Source organism: Saccoglossus kowalevskii, chromosome 18 (assembly GCF_978046115.1).
Source record: "Saccoglossus kowalevskii chromosome 18, keSacKowa6.1, whole genome shotgun sequence".
Classification (NCBI taxonomy): Eukaryota; Metazoa; Hemichordata; class Enteropneusta; family Harrimaniidae; genus Saccoglossus; species Saccoglossus kowalevskii.
In genome coordinates, this window is record NC_140658.1 from 28,350,088 (window position 1) to 28,369,636 (window position 19,549).

General features: G+C 38.1%; 1 protein-coding gene across 1 annotated transcript; it reads right to left on the reverse strand.

The window, feature by feature from the left end:
- Positions 1–5,859: 5,859 nt before the first annotated feature.
- On the reverse strand, positions 5,860–10,122 carry LOC144362649 (uncharacterized). The gene is made up of 7 exons (XM_078013774.1): positions 10,107–10,122; positions 9,716–9,757; positions 8,943–9,015; positions 8,165–8,226; positions 7,518–7,608; positions 7,104–7,150; positions 5,860–5,986 (listed from the first exon to the last, which is right to left on the reverse strand). The coding sequence occupies exons 1-7, from the start codon at positions 10,120–10,122 to the stop codon at positions 5,967–5,969; spliced, it is 351 nt and encodes a 116-aa protein (XP_077869900.1). The 3' UTR covers positions 5,860–5,966.
- Between the last annotated feature and the right edge of the window lie 9,427 nt (positions 10,123–19,549).

The following is a 19,549-nucleotide window of genomic DNA, read 5'->3' on the forward strand; positions in this document are numbered from 1 at the left end:
CACAGCATGGCCAGAATGCGGCAAAGGCCTTCAGATCTGGCTGTAGTAGGATGGTGAAAGTAATGGTACAGCATTTTAACAGTGAATAAGTACTGAGAAATTATTTTTAAACTCATAGTTGCTGTCGACATAGGAAGTAAAGTAAGCAAATAACACCGAATAAACGGCAAGGTAAAGACTATGTCTAATTATAGTAAATACGTACTGCGTGCGTGACTCGAACCGGCGCTCGCGTACGGCACCTAATCGCCTAGCTACACGCCACTACACGTCTTCCCCTCGGCCACCGGGCATCCCCAAAAAAGGATGCTTAATAACCGAGCTTATTACGTGCAGAGAACGTGAAACCCGTCCACGCGATACGCGCCACACAGCATGGCCAGAATGCGGCAAAGGCCTTCAGATCTGGCTGTAGTAGGATGGTGAAAGTAATGGTACAGCATTTTAACAGTGAATAAGTACTGAGAAATTATTTTTAAACTCATAGTTGCTGTCGACATAGGAAGTAAAGTAAGCAAATAACACCGAATAAACGGCAAGGTAAAGACTATGTCTAATTATAGTAAATACGTACTGCGTGCGTGACTCGAACCGGCGCTCGCGTACGGCACCTAATCGCCTAGCTACACGCCACTACACGTCTTCCCCTCGGCCACCGGGCATCCCCAAAAAAGGATGCTTAATAACCGAGCTTATTACGTGCAGAGAACGTGAAACCCGTCCACGCGATACGCGCCACACAGCATGGCCAGAATGCGGCAAAGGCCTTCAGATCTGGCTGTAGTAGGATGGTGAAAGTAATGGTACAGCATTTTAACAGTGAATAAGTACTGAGAAATTATTTTTAAACTCATAGTTGCTGTCGACATAGGAAGTAAAGTAAGCAAATAACACCGAATAAACGGCAAGGTAAAGACTATGTCTAATTATAGTAAATACGTACTGCGTGCGTGACTCGAACCATACGTACTGCGTACTACGTAATACGTACGTAATACGTACTGCGTGCGTGATTCTGGCCATGCTGTGTGGCGCGTATCGCGTGGACGGGTTTCACGTTCTCTGCACGTAATAAGCTCGGTTATTAAGCATCCTTTTTTGGGGATGCCCGGTGGCCGAGGGGAAGACGTGTAGTGGCGTGTAGCTAGGCGATTAGGTGCCGTACGCGAGCGCCGGTTCGAGTCACGCACGCAGTACGTATTTACTATAATTAGACATAGTCTTTACCTTGCCGTTTATTCGGTGTTATTTGCTTACTTTACTTCCTATGTCGACAGCAACTATGAGTTTAAAAATAATTTCTCAGTACTTATTCACTGTTAAAATGCTGTACCATTACTTTCACCATCCTACTACAGCCAGATCTGAAGGCCTTTGCCGCATTCTGGCCATGCTGTGTGGCGCGTATCGCGTGGACGGGTTTCACGTTCTCTGCACGTAATAAGCTCGGTTATTAAGCATCCTTTTTTGGGGATGCCCGGTGGCCGAGGGGAAGACATGTAGTGGCGTGTAGCTAGGCGATTAGGTGCCGTACGCGAGCGCCGGTTCGAGTCACGCACGCAGTACGTATTTACTATAATTAGACATAGTCTTTACCTTGCCGTTTATTCGGTGTTATTTGCTTACTTTACTTCCTATGTCGACAGCAACTATGAGTTTAAAAATAATTTCTCAGTACTTATTCACTGTTAAAATGCTGTACCATTACTTTCACCATCCTACTACAGCCAGATCTGAAGGCCTTTGCCGCATTCTGGCCATGCTGTGTGGCGCGTATCGCGTGGACGGGTTTCACGTTCTCTGCACGTAATAAGCTCGGTTATTAAGCATCCTTTTTTGGGGATGCCCGGTGGCCGAGGGGAAGACGTGTAGTGGCGTGTAGCTAGGCGATTAGGTGCCGTACGCGAGCGCCGGTTCGAGTCACGCACGCAGTACGTATTTACTATAATTAGACATAGTCTTTACCTTGCCGTTTATTCGGTGTTATTTGCTTACTTTACTTCCTATGTCGACAGCAACTATGAGTTTAAAAATAATTTCTCAGTACTTATTCACTGTTAAAATGCTGTACCATTACTTTCACCATCCTACTACAGCCAGATCTGAAGGCCTTTGCCGCATTCTGGCCATGCTGTGTGGCGCGTATCGCGTGGACGGGTTTCACGTTCTCTGCACGTAATAAGCTCGGTTATTAAGCATCCTTTTTTGGGGATGCCCGGTGGCCGAGGGGAAGACGTGTAGTGGCGTGTAGCTAGGCGATTAGGTGCCGTACGCGAGCGCCGGTTCGAGTCACGCACGCAGTACGTATTTACTATAATTAGACATAGTCTTTACCTTGCCGTTTATTCGGTGTTATTTGCTTACTTTACTTCCTATGTCGACAGCAACTATGAGTTTAAAAATAATTTCTCAGTACTTATTCACTGTTAAAATGCTGTACCATTACTTTCACCATCCTACTACAGCCAGATCTGAAGGCCTTTGCCGCATTCTGGCCATGCTGTGTGGCGCGTATCGCGTGGACGGGTTTCACGTTCTCTGCACGTAATAAGCTCGGTTATTAAGCATCCTTTTTTGGGGATGCCCGGTGGCCGAGGGGAAGACGTGTAGTGGCGTGTAGCTAGGCGATTAGGTGCCGTACGCGAGCGCCGGTTCGAGTCACGCACGCAGTACGTATTTACTATAATTAGACATAGTCTTTACCTTGCCGTTTATTCGGTGTTATTTGCTTACTTTACTTCCTATGTCGACAGCAACTATGAGTTTAAAAATAATTTCTCAGTACTTATTCACTGTTAAAATGCTGTACCATTACTTTCACCATCCTACTACAGCCAGATCTGAAGGCCTTTGCCGCATTCTGGCCATGCTGTGTGGCGCGTATCGCGTGGACGGGTTTCACGTTCTCTGCACGTAATAAGCTCGGTTATTAAGCATCCTTTTTTGGGGATGCCCGGTGGCCGAGGGGAAGACGTGTAGTGGCGTGTAGCTAGGCGATTAGGTGCCGTACGCGAGCGCCGGTTCGAGTCACGCACGCAGTACGTATTTACTATAATTAGACATAGTCTTTACCTTGCCGTTTATTCGGTGTTATTTGCTTACTTTACTTCCTATGTCGACAGCAACTATGAGTTTAAAAATAATTTCTCAGTACTTATTCACTGTTAAAATGCTGTACCATTACTTTCACCATCCTACTACAGCCAGATCTGAAGGCCTTTGCCGCATTCTGGCCATGCTGTGTGGCGCGTATCGCGTGGACGGGTTTCACGTTCTCTGCACGTAATAAGCTCGGTTATTAAGCATCCTTTTTTGGGGATGCCCGGTGGCCGAGGGGAAGACGTGTAGTGGCGTGTAGCTAGGCGATTAGGTGCCGTACGCGAGCGCCGGTTCGAGTCACGCACGCAGTACGTATTTACTATAATTAGACATAGTCTTTACCTTGCCGTTTATTCGGTGTTATTTGCTTACTTTACTTCCTATGTCGACAGCAACTATGAGTTTAAAAATAATTTCTCAGTACTTATTCACTGTTAAAATGCTGTACCATTACTTTCACCATCCTACTACAGCCAGATCTGAAGGCCTTTGCCGCATTCTGGCCATGCTGTGTGGCGCGTATCGCGTGGACGGGTTTCACGTTCTCTGCACGTAATAAGCTCGGTTATTAAGCATCCTTTTTTGGGGATGCCCGGTGGCCGAGGGGAAGACGTGTAGTGGCGTGTAGCTAGGCGATTAGGTGCCGTACGCGAGCGCCGGTTCGAGTCACGCACGCAGTACGTATTTACTATAATTAGACATAGTCTTTACCTTGCCGTTTATTCGGTGTTATTTGCTTACTTTACTTCCTATGTCGACAGCAACTATGAGTTTAAAAATAATTTCTCAGTACTTATTCACTGTTAAAATGCTGTACCATTACTTTCACCATCCTACTACAGCCAGATCTGAAGGCCTTTGCCGCATTCTGGCCATGCTGTGTGGCGCGTATCGCGTGGACGGGTTTCACGTTCTCTGCACGTAATAAGCTCGGTTATTAAGCATCCTTTTTTGGGGATGCCCGGTGGCCGAGGGGAAGACGTGTAGTGGCGTGTAGCTAGGCGATTAGGTGCCGTACGCGAGCGCCGGTTCGAGTCACGCACGCAGTACGTATTTACTATAATTAGACATAGTCTTTACCTTGCCGTTTATTCGGTGTTATTTGCTTACTTTACTTCCTATGTCGACAGCAACTATGAGTTTAAAAATAATTTCTCAGTACTTATTCACTGTTAAAATGCTGTACCATTACTTTCACCATCCTACTACAGCCAGATCTGAAGGCCTTTGCCGCATTCTGGCCATGCTGTGTGGCGCGTATCGCGTGGACGGGTTTCACGTTCTCTGCACGTAATAAGCTCGGTTATTAAGCATCCTTTTTTGGGGATGCCCGGTGGCCGAGGGGAAGACGTGTAGTGGCGTGTAGCTAGGCGATTAGGTGCCGTACGCGAGCGCCGGTTCGAGTCACGCACGCAGTACGTATTTACTATAATTAGACATAGTCTTTACCTTGCCGTTTATTCGGTGTTATTTGCTTACTTTACTTCCTATGTCGACAGCAACTATGAGTTTAAAAATAATTTCTCAGTACTTATTCACTGTTAAAATGCTGTACCATTACTTTCACCATCCTACTACAGCCAGATCTGAAGGCCTTTGCCGCATTCTGGCCATGCTGTGTGGCGCGTATCGCGTGGACGGGTTTCACGTTCTCTGCACGTAATAAGCTCGGTTATTAAGCATCCTTTTTTGGGGATGCCCGGTGGCCGAGGGGAAGACGTGTAGTGGCGTGTAGCTAGGCGATTAGGTGCCGTACGCGAGCGCCGGTTCGAGTCACGCACGCAGTACGTATTTACTATAATTAGACATAGTCTTTACCTTGCCGTTTATTCGGTGTTATTTGCTTACTTTACTTCCTATGTCGACAGCAACTATGAGCTCGAGAATCAAGATGGTTGACTACATAATACTGATATAAAGTTGAATATCTAGAGAATGAAAAGTAATATAAAAAAACTGTAAATTGCATTCACCTACATTTGTGGAGCATTTTCTTTAGGGGTCATTATGTTGTTTGGATTGATGTTTCCTTTAAATAAATTGACTGTTGAAGGTTTACCAATAATTTAGTCTAATTAAACCCAAATCTAATCATATCGCTGTGATTTCATTAGTGTGCGCCCTCTAAGTACTACTGTCAAATTCGTACGAAACGGGATCTCAAACTTGCCAAACACATTGGAATATCACCGACGATGTAACACGTGTTAAAAATAAAACAAAGAGACAAGTGTTAACGTATACGAAGCACAATGCAAGTGAGTACAAATATAGAATCGTATAGACATTACACCGAGCATAGATAGATTCTACACACGTGTAATGTTACCCTCAGATAACTACTTCGAATAAAACCAATATTACACAATAGGTTCAAATATAAGAAGTCTATACCATGATTGAATACAGAAGCAATGTAATCGTATGTACATAAATGGAGACGGCTTACAAACAAAGAACAGACAGACACGCATACAGGCAACAACCACCCTCATTCAGGCCGTTGAGACACCATTCTCTCGGATTGTTACAATATACCATTATTCGATTATTGTTAGAAGAACGTTTGTTATCTAGTTCACGAACTGAACTTCTGGATTATATGACGCCACGTCATCGCTTGATGACATATTTCGAATATATATTATCATAGTAATACACCAAACACAAAAGTTCTGTGAACTAATTTTAACATTGAGAATAAACGCCATACAATCGGTATCACTCCCAGTCTCAATATGAATGAAATACACATGTTCATCAAATCTCTCGCTATTTTTATTTTACTTTATTCAATACTTCTTCTTTGAGGCACTGTGCGCGATGTGACGTTCATATCTTTAAACAATGCATCTTGAATTTCGTGATTACTTTCTAGCCCCAACAACTGAAAAAAGTAAAATTAAATTCAGTAAGCAATCTTTAATTGAACTAGTTATTTGTATGGTGATTTATTCAATGTAACGGAAACATGGAATAACGTTTGTAGTTTGTGTGTGCATAAGTTTGCATAATTGATCTTTGAACACTTTTTTGAAAAATACATTTACAATATACTTAAGACAAATATGGCCGCCGAGATTCCGACGGGAGCGAGTCAGGAGACTTGTAGATTTTGTAAATAGTGTTTCTTTTTTTCCGTTCAATGTTCTAAATACAACTATATATCAAGAAAACGATGAACGCACTGTCGGGACAAAATGGGACACCTCGGGGTTCTAACGCTTTCAGTGGATGCTGGCGGCCATTGCCAAACAAACATTCTAGGGATTCGTTTACAAGAATTCTCCTCACAACTATAACAATTGTCGGTGCAGATTTCCGTGTTTGTTGGTGTTGTCGTTCGTTATTTAGTGTATGGCAAATTTATAAAAAAAAATAGTACTTTTTATTGACGCGCGACCACGCATCAACACAATGTATGAACGTTTCCGTCATATCAATTACGTCACAGAGGGCGTGACGTATAGGCCGTCGCACTTTCTTATGTTTTGCCCGCGTATTGTAAACAAGTGACGTCACAGTCCGACAGCCCATAAGAACAGTGCATTACGACGGTTCACGGGCCACACAGTTCACAGGATAGATGTTCACGCTTCGGTGTGTTTATCTCTGTTTTATCTCTGTTTTGATAGTTCGTACAAAAAATTCTACCCCTGAATTCAACGAGCTGGACCAAGACGTTCCACGATTATCTAAAAAAACGACCTATTAATCTTTGAATAAATTTTGCTAAATATTGTAGAAACATAAATTGTTCATCTTCTCTAGTTTGCGTTTGCTTTCATATTCCGATGTATTAAAAATATCCGTTGATTATTATCATTTTAACATCCCTTTTTCAAATACCTATCTGGAACAGAAAACACGTCACCGGAATACGAGTGAGGAATAGAGATTTACCTAGTCCTACAATGGCGATAACTACCAACAAAACATTTTTTTTTTTACCTGCGGTTACGATATTATTAAAATAGTGAGATACTAATAGATTACGGACTTACAGCAAGAATCAGCAGTGCAAGAAATCACGCCGTCACTGACACACGTACTGAAAAAAAGAAGCAATTTTAAGACCATTAATGTAAAAGTCATGTTTAGTGTCATAACAGAGGACGAAAAAGTGTGTGTGCAGGCGCACGTAACACAAGTTTTTAATACTGATTTATATTTTGTTATTTAGCGTCATGTTTCATCCCTGCAGCTCTACTTTCTAATTTCACGTGCTTCATAGAAAATACTACGTGAGGCAAAGTTTATGCAGAATCGTACATGACGATCATCTAGTCAGCACGTACATGAAACCGCCACACCATTTTGCCTTCGGCTGTATACTATATAGTATGTACACCACGCACTAGTATTGACAATATCCGCTAACACTACCTCTACAGCCGATATTCAGTTATGACGCTTACCACGAATTTCCGCACTGGTCAATTTCCCAGACAGCGCCTACTTTATATGAGTCAGTATTATAAAGACATCCACTATTGCTGGACCCGGAAACTGAATAAAATACAAGATTTGTTGACTGAATTACAATATCACACTACTGTATGCGTAAGGAAGATTTGACAAGTTATATTGTATCCATGGTAACGGAAATAGTAGTTATATGAATTTGAATGAGTGACATCATCAGTCTCAACATTTTGCCATTGTCCTATATGTTGTTATGCAGCTTCATAGATTCGTTATATTCAATTCAGTATACATAATGAACAGTTGTTATAATAAGCACCCACTACTATAGCAACGTCAACATGATGTAGATAGATGTAAATGTATGAATTTCATTCAAATATACAACTTTGTTTTATTGCAGTCTTTTAGAACATACTAAATATTTTGTTTTCATTGGCAAACGACTACAAATGAACGCCATCATCTGTGTTCATTACATACATTCACGTCACAAATGAGATTTGTCGCCAGAGGACGCGGTGCTAACACTGAAGACGCTATTAAAGTTGCATTCCGACTACTATATCAGAATATGCGACAAACAGTAAATGACACTGTTTCGGTTAAAGGTATTATATGAAATGGGAGCTGTACTTACATCCCGAGGTGTCACAAGGAGAGTTGTCACAATCAAATACACCAGTTGCTCCATCGCAAGTGCTGTAAACAAATATACATATGAACTCATTTTGGTTTTTGTTGTTGTCAATTTATATGATGTTGCAATTGGATTGACTGATATCAATGCGTTTTCATGAATTTGATTGGCGCATTGAATATCAATGTACATCAATACAAGAATGTCGCAATTATCAGTTGCTGTAGCGTGTTGCGAAAATATTGTTTGTCATTGTTTCGAACATATATATTTAAACTTTCAGGCAACTATATTTATCAGCTCGTTGGATTGGCTGATTGAACATGTCAATTCGGTACCAGTAATTGGATTGGCTGATGGGACATATCAATGTGGTACCATGAATTGGATTGGCTGATGGGACATATCAATGTGGTACCATGAATTAGATTGGCTGATGGGACATATCAATGTGGTACCATGAATTAGATTGGCTGATGGGACATATCAATGTGGTACCATGAATTAGATTGGCTGATGGGACATATCAATGTGGTACCATGAATTAGATTGGCTGATGGGACATATCAATGTGGTACCATGAATTAGATTGGCTGATGGGACATATCAATGTGGTTCCATGAATTAGATTGGCTGATGGGACATATCAATGTGGTACCATGAATTAGATTGGCTGATGGGACATATCAATGTGGTACCATGAATTGGATTGGCTGATTGGACATATTCAAATTAAATTTGTGATATTGCCCTTGGCATATTCAGTTCATCTACTTACCAAACCGTGCACCCATCATCATCGGTGTAACTCTGGCCTGATCTCTTTAATTTTCCATTAGGGTCAGGGCATTCTGAAATAAATTCACACTTTAAACCACCTTATGCTTTTTGACTAATACTTCATTGTAAGACTGACTCGCCTTCTCAAGTCAAATGTCTTTGCTCTCACAAATTGTCCTCGGTCAGATTAACTGACCAAACATATTATATCACTTCACTGGTTGATATACGCGACCAATTGATCGTTATCTTATTGTTTTCCAAACAACATCTAATTATCATTAAACAATTGAAACTCATCTTTCGTTTTTCCAAAAATGAAAAAAAAAATCTAGCGCATTCACATACTGTGTGTATTGGACATGTGAAAAAAGTGTAGTCATATTTATGTCATTCAATAAATAACAAACACAATGTTTCAAAAACAGTCATGTTATATACAGTGGTATCTGGTGAGTGCGCATAAATATCAGATTATTTTAAAGGCAAAAGGAATATTGAGGCTTTTTAAAAAAAAATGACTTACAGATATCTGAAACCACTAACATAATATATTGAGAGAATGTCAGTCATATCAAAAGTTCAGTATTACGATCAAATACGGTATCTTTTCTTGTAACTGTAGACTAAATCAATCAGGCCTTATATGATAAGACATCGAAATGTAAAAAACTCAATCCACGCAAGTAGGTGAAAAATAATGACCTATTTAGAAAAGATCATTCGCCAAACTAACTAGAGAATAAGAAAAAAACTCAGTTTAATACTCACTTAGACCTGAAGATGCCCCACCACCGCCTCCACCTCCGCCACCTTAACCAAGAAAAGACAATATTTATTGTTACAACTTTTCACATCATATATTCAATAACTAGTGCCTTCTTTGTCTTTGTAAAAGAGACAGCATCCATCGTAAATTAATACGCGATTCATTAGTTTCAATATATTACACAGTATGTTTGACCTTTCAGCTAGTCATTTACGTGTTTTGTTCCACGCCCCAAATATCAGCTGTTTCCCCCATAAAGCAAGGATACCTCGTGGTTGCAATCGATAACGATGTATCAATACGCGACAGTTAAGTGGGAATTCAAAAGACAAAGGTTCCTGGTTGTGGAAAATCGTAAAATATAAAAACAAAAGAATTTTAGTTATAACTCACCACCACCTTTCTGCATTTCGTGACAAGATTGAGATAAGATAGATTAGAAAAAAGAATATAATAAGAATTGTACATATAACTCCATGATCTCTACTAACGTGATCAATATTAATTCATTTCAACCAATGAATCGACATATCAAATCTATGCCTCTGACAAAATAAACGCGCCACTTTAATGCTGAAGAATAGAATAATTCATAAACATTCGATTTCTGTGTAATTTGGCACTGCAATTGCAATCGCTAGTTTTATGTGTATATATTTGGCACAACGAATAATGTTTTGTACATTGCATTAGTCGATAATATGATAATTACCACGACATATATAAATGCGTAACGTTTAATTTTCGTAGTTCACTCGAACGCACTTGCAATGTGTACACTGTGAGGTTATTAATGGAATACTTCAAAGTATGCACGAAGACAGTACAACTGGAGTATGCGCGTCGGTCGATGCGCGGCGTACTGTCTGAGTGCATACGTTGAGGTATTCTCGTAATAAGCTTATTATTATACATCTTTTCCTTCAAAGGATACACAATGGGAATGCCGAAATTTAAAATGTGTAGAACAGAATCAGCGAACTTCTTGGAGTCTGGAGTCCGGTCAAACCCTGATGGCAGCCATCATGTTTGCTTTTATTATTAGAGGACGCTTATGCGCGTAATCATTCCATATTTGAAATTCGCATTTCTTAATATGGTAGGATGAAAATACCCCGTAAAATACCGCAAAATTACGGCACGCTGTAACTTATGGCGTTACGGTGACAGATGTATAATAATACACTTTATCCGTTCCAAATACCACGATTACATCAGTTAGACGAACAGTGGACGTAATGATTGTATAGAATGAAACATTATTTGGGGGAGGGGAAAAACAAGTAGCTGTCAACAAGATCACGACGGCCACTGCGAATAAGATATATTCTATAAATTAAGACATGTTCCAAAAAAAAATCAAGAAACTAATGTCCATACCAGCATGCTTTACGTCGAAATTCGATTGTGGTATCGACATGGTAAATCACAAAGGAATCGACGGTAATGTTTTGCGGTTTCTGACGCTATATCAAAATATAGGCTATAATACTGCTTTCAAATGTTTTATTCTGTAGTTCAGGCCATTCTACATACACTATCCCATCGTATTGTTGTAACGTGCCCATTAATGTATATAATGAACAATTCAGAAAAATAATATGAAATACATACTTATAGATGTACTATTTGAATTTCGTATTATCACATATCGATAAATAAAATATCAGAGCCGATGTTGTTTTATACTCTAGCTATCAGATTATTTAGTCGATGAACAAAAAAGCAACAACAGATTTGTGTTCAATGCACATTATTATTTCCTTGCTGCAGATCATTTCAGATTTCTATATGAATGAAACAAATAGGAGACACACCACCCAGACCCTCTTCTAGATACGAACATGTTCCGTCCATTAAACTACCGGGAATACAAAGTAAGAATATCTTACCTTGGCTGAAACACCAGCAATTACAACCACCAGTGTTATTAGCGATATCTTCACAAACATCATCATATTGATACTGAAATAAAATAAGAAATATATAAAATATGATATTTTTTGTCATGATATTACAATCCAATATGTTTTAAAATGAAGGAATAAATCGATAACAAAGCCAGCATCGGGTACAATATTCTTGTATGTAACAACAGCTATACATACTAAATCGAACGTCAAAATGAATGTTGAATCTAAGGAAAATGTAGACGGTTGTGTTACAGCAATCCAGTGATTCTGTTGGCACTCTTATATCTCAGTTGTATTGTAATTGTGGTAATTATGTTAAATCACAAACTATTTTGATTAAAGTAATTACAAGTAGTTATGCGTGAATACACACTTAGTTAGGGTTAGGAAAGTTCATTGAAAAAATTAGATGTAATTAATATATTTTAATCAGTTTTAGTGTGTTTATTACCCGCGAAAGATTGTGGTTAAGATATGCAAGCCCATTAAGCTGTTGCAGTTCACCGACTTTGATCAATGGACACTTATTAACTGAACACTTAATAATATCTACAATGAAACTAGCGATGCTTATTTTTAAACATAGCTTGCGTCGTCATTATATTTGTGTAACTGACAGCACTGTCGATTGTTTAATGTGGGTACCCACATTTTGGCCTGCACTAGTAATTTTATATACTTTCTTATGGTAAGTATCCTCGACGGACAAATGCTATTGTGTCAACCCAGATTCAAAAATTTCATTCACGACATATTAAAGATTCATACGGTTTTGTTAATATCTCTTCTTTGTAAATTTCAGTTAGTTGAATGAATAGAAGATCGAGAAACACAGTGACGCTCATTGACGTAGTTATTTATTTAAATGATGCTATCCACGAATTAAAGAATCGGTGTCGTTTTTAATATAAATTAGTTTTAATGTTTTGTCTTGAACACCCAGTTCTCTTACATCTCCTGACTAAGGTCGTGGTTACATGTCAGCCTTAAACATTGTTTCCACGAATTTTATCACCGGCAAAGTTATGTACCGGTTACTGACTGGAACCAGTTTGAAAAACAAGCCTCGTCAAATGTGTAAAAGAAACATGTTTGATCAAATGCACGGGTCGTTCTTATGAAATCTTATGAATACATTCGATGTCTGCTGCCCACTCAAACATCGCTATGCCTCCTCCTGTGGAAAATATGGTGGGCGCGTATGGGGGTGTTCTCAAAACGCATGCGTATACCAGCGATAACCTATATTTGGTTCTCTGTAAAATATATTTTAACAACATTTCGCCAAATTGGGAGTATAATCGCGATTTTGTTTTGCGAGTTTCTGGTCATTATTATTAATGGTGTTTGGTTCACCTGTTTGGTCCAGTGCGCATCCACTCAAATATTGCTATAGCAAAAGTATTTTAACTCTACAAAAGCATTTATAATAATTAATGTAATGATTATTAAACGTGTATGTTTTGCCGAGTACCTAGTTTGAATGATTGGTTGATATATATATATATATAACATTACATGCCCTAAATTTGAGGCCTACGTCGCATTATTCAATAATTTACGGCCCAATTACAATTCCAAGAACTAAGTCAGATATGAAAACCATAACAAGGTTCAGTCATGGTACGCACAAAGGAAACGTTCACTTTAGACAATAAGTTACTTACCTTCAATAAAGAATAGTTGTTGCGTACTACTGGATATAGCAAACATGAGCTAAACACCAAGAAACAACTTATTTTAAACGCTCACATACGTGCGTATTTCAAACTATATATTTTATGATTTATTTGATTAGATATAAAAAAGTCCATTAATATTAGTCTAATTGTACATAATCTAACTGATGAAATACGATAAGAAAAATACTTAAAGCTATAACTAGATCGAACAAGGAAGTATATTTTTTTCAGCTAACTAAAGGGCACGAATTTCTTGTAACTATTACTATCATTGTGATGAATACAATTGCCATACAACGGACTCCTTAACTGAACCATTCTAAGGATGACAGCATAAATTACTGTAAGCGTAATAAAATTTATATGTTCATATACCATTAATTGCACTGACAAAAAGTCAAATGACATTTATTCAGCCAGTATATTTAATGACACCACGAATATCTTTGTTGGAAAATTTAGAAGCTTGTTCTCCGTGCATTTTTAATTATCAAAATGATTTTAACTTTATATCGTCACGCAGATTACATGCTTGCTGCCGGGAAACTGGAGCCTGTGGCGTTGATATGGCAATAAATCTGTTTTATATTGAATAGCAAATAGTCGATTCGTGTTGAACCTCGTAAATCTATTCTTGTGATTGGATTCGTTATTTATAATGTCTATTCATTTCTTTGTCATCACAAAAAAGGGAAATTTGAGTGGTGTTGAACGGCAACACACAGAACAGATTGGCTTTTGTGGTGTCACTATGATGAGTGAGTGACCAACTTCGGATAATATTCAATTCTAAATTGTTTATCTAATTCTGAAATGGTTATTTTATTTATAAGTAATGCATCAGTCGTGAGCAGTATACAATTATTCACACAGAGTTCTATGAAAGTACGCGTTTTTTATTCGCATCTTTCGACGTATACAAATAATACTTCGAATCAGCTGTGTAGTTTTGTTATGATAATATATACTGGGTATTGGTTCCATTCTTAAATAAAATAAAAATATTTTCACAATATATTATTTAAAGTTTATTTTATTTTCTGTAATGCACTCATGTCTACCGAGTTCAATTCCTAGATCATGAGAAGAATGTCTAAATAAGGCTTGACTGAGATACGACAGATAACTCGTTTGGATGTAGATGATATTTAAATATACACTATATCATTTTGGCGTATTTTTTCGTCAAAAATCATTAACATTTTGTGTTATCGCAAAACAACACTAACCTAAGAAAGTATGTAATGTTTGATGTCCGACGATCGCTCGGTCGCTATGGTAACTAGAGTAAAATAGTTGTTTCATAAATTTAAAACGGAGAGACATGGTGGCTATACAAAAAAACAACTGTAAATGTTGCATTCAATACGGTACACATATAATTACATGTGTCGAAGGCTTCAAACAAAATTTATACACACATGAGATACTAACTACGTTCCGTAGTGGCGATCCTGCAGTGCTTTAAGATTTGAGATGTACCCATGGTACTAGTAATTACGTAATCACGCAAACGGCTGCAGTCATTGGTTGATCACATGTTTACTCTTATTGTTTTACTGCGAATATATAATAGAAGTTAGCAGCCTGGCGTTATCGTGGCTGGATAAGGAATAATGCTAGACCATCTGAAATTAACTAATGTGTATTTCTTTAGATCGAACCTAATATCTCTACAGTTTAATTGTCACAAAGAAGGCGACTATGGCGCTTGGACAAAATATCTTTATTTCTGGGCCTAAACAAAATAGCTTCAACGCCCCTTGCCTAGTTGTTTTGAAATATTCACATACCCTCCATCACCACGACAGAACAATGAGATTGGACGTAAAACATAAATGTATGTGTTATTTATGTCTCTGGGACCAATCGTTACTAAGTAAAGTTGAACATTTGAACATTGCTTGCATAGCTATATATGTTGTTTGTGATGTCCGAAATTCGACTTGTGTATTGCCATTTAGTCGCATTACCATTTACTTGATCAAAAGTGAGGTCAAAATGGAACCCATTTCACGAATTGCAAAAACGCGTGGTTCGAGAGGTACATCTTTTATTATTGTTATTTGTATACCAGCTCACTTCTACCATGCTGGGATTGTTACTGTGATTTCAGTTGCCTGGAAACGAGGAGTTGTGTCACCAAAATCACAATCAATGCGTGCATGGTCACTCTCGTTAACTTGTTGATTGAAATATCGTTTAAACGTGAATTCTATACACAGGTTTAATTCCCTGTGTTAATTTCCAATCACGCACATGGACGCACGGGATCAGCATGGGCAGTCACACTAGCAAATAAATTAAATCGCGAAATGAAAATGTTTTGTATTCAAATATAGATAAATTAAGACAATTTGCAATTTATCCAAGCAGAAAATTTTGAATTCGGGTGGAGTAAGATTACTTCCTCATCCACTGACCACGATTTGCAATGAGAAGGTAAAATTAACAAGTATAATGTCCGGAAATGAAAGTATGCTAAATATTATAAATGTTATCAGCAATTTATATTTGTTTAAAAAATTGCTGTTTTTAAATAGTGATTATTTTATACAATATAATAAAAACAAAGTTTTTTGAACAACTAAATGCAGTTAATATTTCCTTTATCATGTTTGTTTTGGTATTTCGTTATAATAATGTCCACAAATAAAAAAAACACAATGATCGTGACATCAAACATGTGCCATTGTGTGGAAATAAGTGTGGATGAGTCACGCTGTGCATAACGGGAATTACCATGCACATTCAGGAATACTGCTGAATACTGAATAGAGTATGTACCGTACAAACATTTATGTAACGTACATTTCAAAATACTTTAAAAAAAATACACACTACTAATTTAAAATATTCATGTCGACCAATTTAACAACCAGCGTCGTAACCATATCATTATTCTTAATATATACATTGAAGATGTTTTTCTCATCCTTTATTAGGAACATAATTTTCAGGTATTGATGAATGCTAGCATATACAGAGTGATGTATATGCTATGGTACTAGTGATGCTATGTAACTACATTTATAATAATACACACATACGTCCAAGCACAAAGGGACTGTGATCCACGGCGTAGTCGGCAATGAATCAATGTCGGCGACAATAAACACACTAAGTGGTTATTATGCTTAACTACGCAGATATTAAGGCTTGAGCTATCGCACTAATTACAGCAGATCATCACATCTCCAAAATTAACAGCTCGAATTTTAGAGCTTTGACAACCAATCTAACCAGAAAGTTTACCACCATACTTTGTGCAATTAGTCGAACACTCTATCTCAATAGTACATATAGATTTTTTTACTAAATCACATGTTACTGTCTTTTCATGTATTTTGTACTGACAAGAAACAACTGGGGAGTATTGTTAGTCGAAAGACAGATGGAATAAATATGCCAACATTATGGATACTTTTACCAATGCCAGTCACGTGGTTATCAAAATAGCACTTTGTAAATCTGAAGACTCTGGACCAAGATATACACCATCGAGTGTTGTGATTGCGGATGGGTAATGTAAAACTATTGAGTGGGAACTTTTAATATATCAAATATTGTTTTAGCTACTAGCATTAAAATATTTGTTCATAGTTCTATAACTGGCTTCAAATTCAAAATCCAAAATCACACTGGATAATTTAGCTTACCATTGAGGTTTTGGTAATTTTAATGGACGTATAATATATTTTAGTATAAACATACCTATCTCCTATCAAATATTAGTAAAAGTATTTGTTATATAACCGTGACAGAAGAAAGTACCGGTTACGCCTGCCATAATCATTCATTTATGCATCTAATATATGATTTTGTACTTTTATGCAGGAATTCTAATAAATTATTTTGCAATATCGATTGTTTTGTTTATTGTTGTTGGTCGCTTGTGTTGTGTTACAGTAAATTTCCCTATAGGACTATCGTACAAAAAATCAACAACGTTTTAATATGTACTAGTATGTTATGTAAGTCACAGTGGCGGATCCAGAGGGGGGGGGGGGGCGCATGACGATTCATATCATCTGGATTACGCATAGCTTCTCTGCGATTTACGCTCCGTAAATTTTAAGCGAAGCTTCCCCCCCCCCAATGCATTTTGCTGGATCCGCCACTGGTAAGTCATTTGCAGTATATCGTACCCAGTACGATTGTAATGTAAATTTCGTTCATAAATGCCGTATGACGACAACCTTCTGGCCATACAGGTACAATAGGGCAGCAATAAGTCGGCAGTTGGCTTCAACAACGACACCATTTCACACGCTGAAACTGAGAGCCACAAATGCACAGGCACGAAATTCCGCATGGGGGCGAGATCCGCGACGTTACCAGGGGGTCCGAGGCATGCTCCCCTGATCAATTTCGAAATCTAGACCCCTGAAACCTATTTCCTGTATTTTGAGTGGCAAATCTTATTGACAAACATAGTTTCAGCCCCCCCCCCCCCCCGTGCCACCGCCACTGAAAATGTACAAAAATACATGGAAATGAACACTTAATACAACGGTCCAGGAAAGCATCTAAATCACCGATCGTGTTTCCATCATCTTCTATTCTTAAAAGTAATACAAACGTTCAAGTGAATGTTGTCGAGTTCTTGAGTATAGGTGTGCGTTTTCACCTACACTGGCGTTAACATTGCTACAATCAAAAAAAATAAGTCAGGAGAGACAACAATGACATTCAATGTCAGGAACTGTCGCCTGGCACACAAAAGACGCGTGAACAGGAAGTCCATTATTTCCTAGTACCATTGCCAAATTTTGGAGAGTTGGGGAGACGGAAGACGTTCTAAAAATAAATTTAAAATATTCGATTAGCATATCAAAACCCTTCATTGGAACAGAATTTGTTCTATATTAACCAAAAACAAGTTGATGTGTTTCTTGAAACTAATTACAACTGACTCGAAACAAATGAAACCATCCATCCCTTTCGTTTCCGAGCGAAAACACATCGAGGCAAAAAACGACTGATTTTCGCCCAATCTTCTATGATTTTTTGATAATATCAAAATGATGTCCAGAGAACCAACATTATTGATGTAAATCACTCCGGCGACGAAAAATCGGCCATAATAGCCAAGAGAGTGAGGGACTGCATTTCATAAACTTATTTTAAATATAGGATATATAAAAACAACATTATTTGAACACATTTTATGTTTTTAGCTTATTTTGGGAGTCATGTTTTACAAAGTTGGAAAGCAACTTTAATATACTAGTATTACTAACAACAAGTATTCGTGAAATTTATTGATATACCTTAAAATATACTGATCGTTGTCATGTTATTTCAATGTTTGAGTCCCGACTTTCGAATGAAAACAATCCTAGAGGGCGTAACAAAATACCCGGATGAGAAAGAGCTTGTGGGGCTCATTTCAGGTCTCATGCCACTAATTAACCAATGGCTGCTCGTAGCTCGTAGTCAATTTAAATGCCTAGAAAGAACTAATGAAATTTTTTAAATATTATTTTTCTCAGGTGCTCCCTGTTTGAGGGCGTAATCACCTGGGTCAGAGGTGAGACCAACATGTGGTCTTTTGTTTACTACTTAGCGGCTGTGTACCTGTGGGTTTATTCTGTGTGTTAATGGATGTTCTAATCTTGGTGTTTTTCCAGTGATTTCTCTTGGTGCAATCCAAATACAGTAGGTGTGTCTTGTTTACCTGAGATTTGCAAGAGTTTGAGCTGGCCAACATGTTAGCTTTTTTCATATGGTTGATTACTGGCATGTTGATTTCCCATTTTTGAGCCATATTTTCAACTTTCTTCGTCATTTTCATATAGCAATCTTGTCATATGTTAACATTGTCGTCTATGGAAATTCAATCAGTGGTATGAGCCCTGAAATCCCGCATTTCAATGGAGGCGAGGCATCCACCGTGTCGCTGAGAACAACAACAATCCACGTCAAATATCGCTTTCCACCAATAAAATACTAACTGACTACATCATTAGAAATGGTAAGCTGATACTGTATTGCAAGTGGATGTTCGTCTGGTGCCATAAAAAGAAAAATTGAAAAACATTTCCAGAACTTGCCGACGTGATAATTCATGCCTTAGTATTCTATACTCTGGTACATTTAGGAGAAGCACATCTGCAGACCACGTACAAATACATTCTGGTGTATATTTCCTACACGGAAATTTCTTAAAATGATTTTGAAGACCAGCTAATGTACTAGTCTTTTCAAGAAAGTATAAAGAAGGTATTTTCTGTAAATG